Genomic DNA, 11,103 nt, shown 5'->3' with positions numbered 1-11,103 from the left:
TTCTGCGAAAGATTTATGGTCCTTTGCGCGTTGGCCACGGCGAATATCGTATTCGATGGAACGATGAGCCGTACGAGATATACGACGATATTGACATAGTTCAGCGAAATAAAAGACAGCGGCTACGCTGGTTAGGTCATGTTGTCCGAATGGACGAAAACACTCCAGCTCTGAAAGTATTCGACGCTGTACCCGCCGGGGGAAGCAGAGGAAGAGGAAGACCTCCACTCCGTTGGAAGGACCAAGTGGAGAAGGACCTGGCTACGCTTGGAATATCTAATTGGCGCCACGTAGCGAAAAGGAAAAACGACTGGCGCGCTGTTGTTAACTCGGCTATAATCGCGTAAGCGGTGTCTACGCCAATTAAGAAGAAGATTAGGCCCAAGGACGAAGAGCAACTTGAGGAGGTTCAAGAGCTGTCATTTCATTCAGTAAAAACAACTATTTGGTCTGATTTGTGTGTCGGTGGCATCATCGGTCCATATTTCTTCAAATATGATGTCGGCGAGAACGTAACCGTTATCGCAGCATGATAACCGACTATTTGGTGTTTGGAATTGAGCTCGTGATCTAGGTGAAATTTTGTTTCAACAAGATGGCGCCACTTCCCACACATCACATGAACCAATGGATTTATTGAGAGACTTTCACGTTTTGAGCCATTTAAATTGGTCACTAAGATCTTGTGGTATTACAGCGTTAGACTTTTTCCTGAGGTGATAGTTCGATTTAGACCTTTCGACTCAATGGATGGACAATCTGAGACGTAGCCGCGGCCAACATTTGAAATAGATAGACTTCAAAAAATCAATGACAAAGGATGTTCCTTCGAATGATAATAAACATTCCCAATGTAATTTGAAGCTTCTCTGTCTTTTCTTTTAAAAAAGTAGGGAATTCTAAATGGATCACCCTTTATGACATTCCTTATTTAGTTTTTTGGTAAAATGTCCGATTGTTATATGAATAAGTTTTTATTGTCATTCTTTTCATTTTAGTAAATAAGTCGAGGCATCATTACACAGGACGTTCAGATTTTTGATGTTGCCTTTTTTACCGCTGCCATTTTAATAAGTATATCGTATCTTAAACGCTTTGAGTATGTAATTTGGAAAATGTTTACTTTTAGGATCATTATTTTATTGCTGTCGATCATCATGGTATTTCTGCAAGAATTTACGAAATGTCACGTGGTTTTTATTACTACGCCAAACCTCATAATGAAAGACAACATGGAAACGATCAGCTTAAAACAGATTAGGCTAAATTCAAACACCAAACTCAATAATTACGTATGTTTTAATCTGCGTAGTTTCGTAGGATATGAGTCTTTACTTAGCCGCCGTAAGCTATCTGTTTCACACATACTCCTAATCTACTATTTATGCAACTTTTTGTGTGCTGCATCGTTACCAGCAGTAATCCCTTTAGGTAAGTTATTAATACATATCGCAGGTAAATAAACTATCATTCAGAAAATATTTTCTGTTGCTAAATATCAGTACAAATATACGTACATACATACCTATGTGAAAGCGGAAAATATGTTCAAGTTTCAGAAAATTTTTATATTAAAAAAGAAAGGAAGCTTTATTCTTACTAAATAATTGATGCTCTCGCAATTTGGATGCAAAGGAAATATCTTCAGGCACTGGTTAATCTTAAATTAAGTAAGGAATATAGCCGAGTTAACAACAGCGCGCCAGTCGTTTCTTCTTTTCGCTACGTGGCGCCAATTGGATATTCCAAGCGAAGTCAGGTCCTTCTCCACTTGGTCCTTCCAACGGAGTGTAGGTCTTCCTCTTCCTCTGCTTCCCCCTCCGGGTACTGCGTCGAATACTTTCAGAGCTGGAGTGTTTTCATCCATCTGGACAACATGACCTAGCCAGCGTAGCCGCTGTCTTTTAATTCGCTGAACTATGTCGATGTCGTCGTATATCTCGTACAGCTCATCGTTCCATCGAATGCGATATTCGCCGTGGCCAACGCGCAAAGGACCATAAATCTTTCGCAGAATTTTTCTCTCGAAAACTCGTAACGTCGACTCATCGGTTGTTGTCATCGCCCAAGCCTCTGCACCATACAGCAGGACGGGAATTATGAGCGACTTATAGAGTTTAGCTTTTGTTCGTCGAGAGAGGACTTTACTTTTCAATTGCCTACTCAGTCCGAAGTAGCACCTGTTGGCAAGAGCAATCCTGCGTTGGATTTCCAGGCTGACAATGTTGGTGGTGTTAATGCTGGTTCCTAAATAGACGAAATTATCTACAACTTCAAAGTTATGACTGTCAACAGTGACGTGAGAGCCAAGTCGCGAGGGCGACGACTGTTTGTTTGATGACAGGAGATATTTCGTTTTGCCCTCGTTCACTGCCAGACCCATTTTCTGTGCTTCCTTGTCCAGCAATATCATCGGCAAACGCCAGCAGCTGTACACTCTTATAGAAGATGGTACCTTCTCTATTTAGTTCTGCAGCTCGAACTATTTTTTCCAGAAGCAGGTTGAAAAAGTCGCACGATAGGGAGTCGTCTTGTCTGTAACCTCGGTTGGTATCGAACGGCTCGGAGAGGTCCTTCCCGATCCTGACGGAGCTTTTGGTGTTACTCAACGTCAGTTTACACAGCCGTATTAGTTTTGCGGGGATACCAAATTCAGACATCGCGGCATAAAGGCGGCTCCTTTTCGTGCTGTCGAAAGCAGTTTTGAAATCGACGAAGAGGTGGTGTGTGTCGATTCTTATTTCACGGGTCTTTTCCAAGATTTGGCGCATGGTGAATATCTGTTCGGTTGTTGATTTTCCAGGTCTGAAGCCACACTGATAAGGTGCAATCAGTTTGTTGACGGTGGGCTTTAATCTTTCACACAGTACGCTTCATAGAACCTTATATGCCATGTTGAGGAGGCTAATCCCACGGTAGTTGGTGCAGATTGTGGGGTCTCCTTTTTTATGGATTGGGCATAGCACACTGAAATTTCAATCGTTGGGCATGCTTTCGTCCGACCATGGCGGGCAATTGCTATTCGAACTTCTTCATGGTCGGGCAATGGAACGTCTGCTCCATCGTCATCGATTGGGGAATCGGGTTCGCCTTCTCCTGGCGTTGTGCGTTCCCTGCCATTCAGCAGGCTGGAGAAGTGTTCCCTCCATAATTTAAGTATGCTCTGGGCATCCAGGGTATTCGAGTGTTAATAAATTTGTATGTTAAACAAAGCAGGGTTAAGTTTGGGACGGATGAGCACATTGTAGTCACACAAATTGAAGGGAACAAAGGCGAGGAGACACTTTAAGGTGTTATATTAAAAAAGTTGAGAAATAGTTAAGTATACATTGTTCCACGAAATGGTGAAAGGATTTTATCATATTTTGGTATCTTATTTGTTTATATTAAATATCATCTCAAATGAGCTCTACATACATTTATTACACCACTGTGGAAAACGTCAACCAGAGAATCGGAACTCATTATAATATGGACGTGAGGTTTGGACAAAGTTCTAGATACATTCCATTTTTTTTAAGAGAAATTCGGCACTTAATTTTATGAAAATATCACATATTCAAATGAACATAAACGGTTCAAAATCTGGTGGTAGTATGCTCACAAATAGGTTTCCATTCAATTATAAGAAGATGATTCACACAATCACCAACATTTCAGGCACAAAGTCTCCTGGAAAAACTGGGCCAGGTGGTATATGGGTTTAGGTAATTCGTGGACTAATTTCACAAATTTCCGGTTTTAAACAATAGTACATCGAATGCTATCATTTAATTTCTAAAGATACCCGGGAAAATTCTTACAAGTAGTGGCAAAATAGTACAAATGTAAGGAAGACATGCTCAGTGTACGCTAGTGTTGGTTTCAACATTAATTGCTCGACAAAAGGTCGAAAGAATTAAAATCATGTTTGGTATCTTAGACTCACTTAGTCTTATGACGATGTTTTATTTCATTTTCAAATATTAGTATCAAGATCAACCTAGTTAGCTCAAATGAGATGAATAATCTCGTAGGTTAGGTCTTTTTCATCTTTATTCTTTGCCGCTGAAATTACTCGCTAACTCAACATTCATAGCTAGTAATGATGTTTGTTGATATGTTCGTCTTCCGATGAGACAAAGTTACAGAAATTAAATCAATCCGCTCGATTTATCAACAGTTACTCAACCATCACCGATTGTCAACAATTGCTCAAAGAAATCTTCAGCAGATTTACCATTAAGCAACGCAGTCATTCATTTCACAATTTTGCGTTGGCATTCCTAACCTGATAAATAAACTATTGCACATGACATAACACATGTCTTCGATCAAGAGTAGGTAAAGCATTATTATGTATCGCTTTATTCATCTCAAGATCGTTATTTCTGGATACGAATTTGAAGCAAAATATTTTCAGAAGTCGAAAAGAACTGGCTTTGAACATAAAAGGATACAAAGTACCCTATGTCCGTCCCCTGGTTCTAAGCTACCTCTCCACCAATTTTCAGCTAAATCGTGTCAGCCGTTCATGAGTTATAAATAGTGTAACTAACATGACTTTCTTTAATATATACATACCTGCACTTGTACTTGCAATGTATCAATTGGTTTCGCAACAGAAAAAATTAATTGCAAAAAGTACGAAAACCCTATGTTATTTAAATGGGAAATAAATTGTCGTTGCGGCACGGGTTATTATCAATATTAAGAGCTCATATGGGTTTCATAATTTTTTTTAGGGTATTTACTAAAAATTTTGAGGGCGCTGCAGACTCGAAAATAAATTTGGAAAATAACGGACACCCTATTGTATATAGATATGTAGTTTTTTATGGTTTTTTTTAAGTAGTGAAATATTCAAATAATTCTTACAAACATAAATTTTGAACAAATGCTAATGATTTGAAATACAGTTTTTCTGTTTATCAATTGTGGTAAATTTAAACACAAAGAGGTAAGAAGTATTCTATGTCCGTACCCTGGTTCTAAGCTACCTCCCTACAAATTTTAAGCTAATTTGATTCAGCCGTTCTTGAGTTATAAGTGGTGTAACAAACACGACTTTCTTTCATACATATGTACATATGTCGGAATACAGTTGTCTTCGATAGACATTGTTGTAGCGCAGCGAGTTTCGGTTTCACACTTCCCACTATCAAGTTTCACACTTCACAATATCAAGTCCTAAAAACGTCCGACTCTACGTCATTTTCTTCTTTTTGTGCTTACCACCGAACCACACTCGACGATAGCGACGTCACGCTGTCGCCCCGCTAAAACGGTACTTTTTGAAGTGGCAACAAGCAGACAACCAATCACAGCACAATCAGCGGCTGATGCAATATATTATTAACTATATATATGATAGAGTGGCCCAAATACCTATAAGGAAAAAGAAACGACAATGGGTTAAAGTAAAGAGTGGACAATGGGTTAAATTAAAGTGAAAGAGAATGAGAAAAAAACTCGAACAGAGTTGCGCAACACAAGTTGCTCGTGTAAAGGTAATGGGCGACAGCAAAAGAGAATCGCCCGAGAATTAGCAACAAAAGTTGCTTCATGTAATCGCGGACTAAGGAAATTTCCTAAACTGTATTTACATACACTCACACACGCATACCAACATCCACACACTATTAGGGTGCGCCGACATGGCCATCCTACCAGTACACGACCTCGTGCAATTTTTCTAAAAATGCTACGTTACCATTCAATCAACTTATAAAAGTTTATTCAAATGTAACTTCCAATTTTTCATCTAATCTTATAATTTCCATTGATAAATTACACCTTCATATTTCTGTTTCCTTCTTAACTAATACAAAATCTTTTTCTTTAACACAGCTCATTTTCACATTATCATTAACCACACATGTTTTACATTATAATATCCAATGCGCCACACACCATGATCACAACAATTGTTTTGTACTTGTGCCCACATTATTATTACAAACATCATTATAAGCCCTTAAGGCAACTGTACTGTCTCTTTGAACTTTCTTTCTTTATTACTGTCTCTTTCAGCAGTGTCTTTTTCAACTTCTACATTACTGTCAATCAAATGCGCTACACGCCATGATCGAAACAACCATTAGTCTGTTTTGCACTTGTGCTTGCATTATGATATGAGTACTCTGCCATTTTCTTTGGCCAGCCATTCATATATTTTGTCATTTTTATTCGTTTACTTCACTCTCTTTAGTGATTTCAACATTCTCAACATCTTCATTCTCATTTTCTTCAGTAACTTCAACACCTTCCTCAACAACATCCTCATCATCATCATCATACGGGCACTTCGCCTCTAGCAACCTTCTCAAATCTTCGCGTGCATATCCACAACTTACCCCATTGGTCAAGGATTCCAAAAAGGTACCTGTCACCTTCTAGAACCTTTACTACTTCAAGTCCCTTGAATTTCGGACTTAACTTGGTCTGATGTCTTTCTTCACCTTCAAGTAACACAAAATCCCCAACTTTGTGTCCAACTACTTTTGCCTTACCTTTACCAAACCGCCTTTCATCACAAAATGCAGTGGCTAACACATTCTTTCTGACTTGCACTTCCACGTTTGGCAGATCAACAAAATTTTCTATGTCACCAGGCGGAAGCAATCCTTATTTGTGTTCCACCTTTTTCAATAACATTTCTAAAGGACTTTCTTTCGTAATGCGGTTGGTTGTACAATTGATTGCCAACTGCACCTCTCCTAACACATCCTGCCAAGACTGAGTTCCAGTTTCAATCGCCGTTAGCATATTTTTTAACGTGCTCATGGTTCGCTCCACTTGACCATTAGCTCGACTTTCACCAGTGGCTATCAAATGCAAGTTTATTTTCTGATCTGAACAGAATTGACTGAACTTTGCGCCTGTAAAACACCTTCCCTGGTCAGCTATTATTTGGTTTGGTACTCCAAACAATGAAACAGCGGATTGAACGGCTCTTATGCAACTCTCACTGTCTAATTTAAGGCTATGACTAAGATAGACGTATTTGGTAAAAGCGTCTACCTGAACAATAACATACTCCTTCTGGTCACTCTTGCCACTTAATTTTCCTGTTATATCGATGTGGATAGTGTGCCAGGGAGTAGTGACTTTTGGTATTGGATGCAATTCAGCCTGTATTCTCCCTGAGGTGGATTTTGACATTTTGCAAGTGATGCAGTTGTCAACAAATTTTTTAACATATTTTGACATATTGTCAAACTAGTAAAAGTCGTAAGCTTTATCCAATGTCTTATCAAAACCTAAATGCATTATTGACTCATGAACTTGGTTTACATCAGACCATCTGAAAGCTCGTGGCACCACTGGTAAACAACGGGTTTTGCAATTTCTCTTTATTTTCCGATGAAGAACTCCCGCCTTCAGTTCATAGGTTTTCGCAATATCTTCAGGCAGAGAAAACTCTTTTAATTTTTTTACAACTTCGACCATGTCCGAATCTCGACGCTGTTCGGCAATAAGCCAGTTGTTGGAAACTTCAGCTAAATTGACATTTTTCTCATCGACTAATTTTGTGGCCGAAGTAGACTTTGTTAAAGGAGGATTTCCCGATAAAAAGTCAACATGTACCATTCCTTTCCCTTCTCTATACTGAATATCGAATGTAAATGACTGCAAATAAACCCACCAACGCTGTGCTCTGGGGGTTAATTCTTGTTTATTTTTCGACGCTTTCAGTGAGTTGCAGTCAGTATAAACAATAAAGTTCCTGCCCAACAAATAATATCGAAAATGTTTAATGGAGTTTACAACAGCTAAGGTTTCCAACTCATACGAGTGACATCTTGATTCTCCGGGTGAAGTGGTTTTGCTATAGTATTATATTACCTGAGGTTTGTTATTAATTCTATGTAATAAAATTGCACCGTAACCACTACAGCTTGCGTCTGTATGCAATTCGATTGGATAAATTGGGTCAAAGATAACAAGAACTGTTTTTTCAGTAAGAATGGCAATGACCTTTTTCCGTATCTGCTCATGTTCTGTTTTCCAAATAAATTTATTTTTGTCTGCAGTTAAGAAGTATAACGATTTCATTAATTGTGAAAATCCCTTAATAAACTGTCGGAAATAAGATGCTTACTCAATAAATTGTCTGAGTGAAGTGATTGACTGTGGAGGCGGAAGAGCTGTCAACGCTAAAATTTTCTGTGGGTTTGGACGAATTTCATCAGCACTTACATTGTAACCCAAATATGGTACCGATGTTTTCAGAAAAGAACACTTTGTTAGGTTGAATGAAAACCCAGCCTCGGTTGAAACATGTAGAACAAGCTGTAATCTTTCTAACGCCTCGCATTTTGTTGAGGCAACTATCATAATATCGTCCATATAGACGATAACAAACGAATTTGCTAAATCCCCTAGTGCCTGCATTACTAATCGTTGAAAAATCGAAGGTGCGTTTCTGAGCCCGAATGGCTTAGGTAAAAATTCGTATTGGCCATCTGGCGTTACAAACGCCGTGTACTCAATAGACGCTGAATGTAAGCGAATTTAATAATATCCACTGGCCATATCTAGACATGTAAAGTAATTAGCTCCTCCAAGTCTATTTATTTGATCTTGTATAAGTGTTAAAGGGTATTTATCAGCGACTGTATTTGAATTTAGCTCTCTATAGTCAACACAGAGTCTGTCTGAGCCATTTTTCTTTACCAATAATATTAGGCTTGCATAAGATGAACTGCTTGGCCTAATTATATTGCATTTTAGTGATTCGTTAATTTTTTTTCGAACTAAATCTCGCTCACATGGACTTAAATGATATGGCCTTCTTTGTACAGTTTTTGTTGGATCAATAAATCTAGTTTTCATTTCACCAATTCTGACTTTAGTACTTGGGAAACCAGTTATAAATGAATTTGAGTACATTGCTAACAATGAATGTAGGTTTATTTTGTCTTGTCCCTCAAGCTCAGTATTAATATCGGCTGGCTCACTGCCAGTACATAAATTAACCATTTTGGTTCTTGAAATTTTAACTTGATTTGATGAAATAACAATATCAAAACCCTGATTAAGTATTTCACGAACAATGCCAATGTCATTCTGCATATCATCATCGCCTATTACATAAAACAAAATTTCAATACAATTACCGTTAATTTTTACATTACTTAATATTTGTGCAGTACTACATATTCCATTACTGCCTATACCTTTCAGCATAACAATTTTATTGAATCTTTTACCAGAAAATTTTATACTTAGCTTTTCCTTCATTAACGAACATTCCGATCCAGAACCAGAGGTGATTTCAAAAATTTGGTCCCTGTGATTCAGGCATCCTTTAGGTACTGCAACTCAATCATAGTACGCCATGGTCCATCCAATGCTTGAGGCAGATGGGCAGATTCCACTTCTGATGTCGGAATACAGTTGTCTTCGATAGACATTGTTGTAGCGCAGCGAGTTTCGGTTTCACACTTACCACTATCAAGTTTCACACTTCACAATATCAAGTCTAAAACACGTCTGACTCTACGTCATTTTCTTCTTTTTGTGCTTACCACCGAACCACACTCGACGATAGCGACGTCACGCTGTCGCCCCGCTAAAACGGTACTTCTTGAAGCGACAACAAGCAGACAACCAATCACAGCACAATCAGCGACTGATGCAATAATGAGGAACTTAGTCTTCTAAGGAAATTCCCCTAAACTGTATTCACACACACTCACACACGCATACCAACATCCACACACTATTAGGGTGCGCCGACACATATAATATATAGGGTATATGAGGAAACCATCGGTTTTGCACAATTTCGCACCGAAGAAAGGCTAATGTTATGTACGGAATATTTTTATCATTTTAAAAATATATATGTAAATGCCATCGCTATAAAAGCTTTATTATTTATACTTTGGAATCAATCCCTATCAAAACAAATGACTTGATATGTAAGTGTGCTTAAATACCATTATATACCTTTTTGAATTTTTCAGTTTGGACATTCCATTCGAAAGGTATCAAAAGTTTAAAATTGTAAGTCATTTGAAAAATGTGACATGGTTGCCGCTCAAACTGCTAGGTTAGGCGCATAATTGATATTTCGTTTTCAAACTGACGTCGAGCAGGTTCAAGCTCTTGAACCATTTAAAAATTTGAAGAGCATAAAAAAAGTGTAGGACTATTATTATTTATTCAAACTACTGCAGTTTGTATACAAACATATCTTATGTATATTATCTTTTTATAGGATTACTGATTTCAATAATTTTTTCAGAATAGTTATTGATCTATTTAAGGGTACTAGTTTCAGTAAAAAATATATACACCTATTGCAACTTTTCTCATTAAATTATTAGCTGTAAACATACATACAAAATTTACCTATTATTCCTACCTACCTACGATTACAATCTACCTTCAAATATATTTTGCCTGTTGAGATGCCCCTAATAAATAATAAGAGAGGAGTCAATGACAAGAAAAAAAGTGTTTTGTTTTTTAATTAAAGACAAAATATATGTACATATATGTATAATAGCCACCGCTATAAAAGCTGAGTAGCGCGGTCGATCCACTACGCAGCAGTCGTGTGTGGAATTAAATAAATTTTGCTAGAATATATTGTCTATACTGAATGTATATATACAATATACTTTAAATTCGTTTAGCAGGTAATTCAGCCCGAAGGATGGGGTCATGTGTAGAAGTTCACGCAAGTGAGGAAAGTTCTCTGATCGCCATTCACTTGGGAGTGGCCAAAACCGATTCATATGGCTAAAGCAGCTCACGACTTCCGGTCTTTGACCAAGTATCCTCTTCTTCTTCTTCTTAATTGGCGTAGACACCGCTTACGCGATTATAGCCGAGTTAACAACAGCGCGCCAGTCGTTTCTTCTTTTCGCTACGTGGCGCCAATTGGATATTCCAAACGAAGTCAGGTCCTTCTCCACTTGGTCCTTCCAACAGAGTGGTGGTCTTCCTCTTCCTCTGCTTCCCCCTCCGGGTACTGCGTCGAATACTTTCAGAGCTGGAGTGTTTTCATCCATCTGGACAACATGACCTAGCCAGCGTAGCCGCTGTCTTTTAATTCGCTGAACTATGTCGATGTCGTCGTATATCTCGTACAGCTCATCGTTCCATCGA

At 38.3% G+C, this 11,103-nt stretch overlaps 1 protein-coding gene across 1 annotated transcript in view; it reads left to right on the top strand.

Annotated features, from left to right (window-relative positions):
* Positions 1–998: 998 nt before the first annotated feature.
* LOC126765688 (glutamate receptor ionotropic, kainate 1-like) overlaps positions 999–11,103 on the top strand; it is a 59,159-nt gene continuing 49,054 nt past the window's right edge. The window contains exons 1-2 of the mRNA XM_050483412.1: positions 999–1,074; positions 1,130–1,431. Of these exons, the coding sequence (XP_050339369.1) occupies positions 1,158–1,431 (274 nt within the window). The 5' untranslated portion in view covers positions 999–1,074; positions 1,130–1,157. The remainder of the gene's footprint in view (positions 1,075–1,129; positions 1,432–11,103) is intronic.

This window comes from Bactrocera neohumeralis, unplaced genomic scaffold (genome assembly GCF_024586455.1).
Source record: "Bactrocera neohumeralis isolate Rockhampton unplaced genomic scaffold, APGP_CSIRO_Bneo_wtdbg2-racon-allhic-juicebox.fasta_v2 cluster11, whole genome shotgun sequence".
NCBI lineage: Eukaryota > Metazoa > Arthropoda > Insecta > Diptera > Tephritidae > Bactrocera > Bactrocera neohumeralis.
This window is presented reverse-complemented; position numbering and strand designations above follow the sequence as displayed.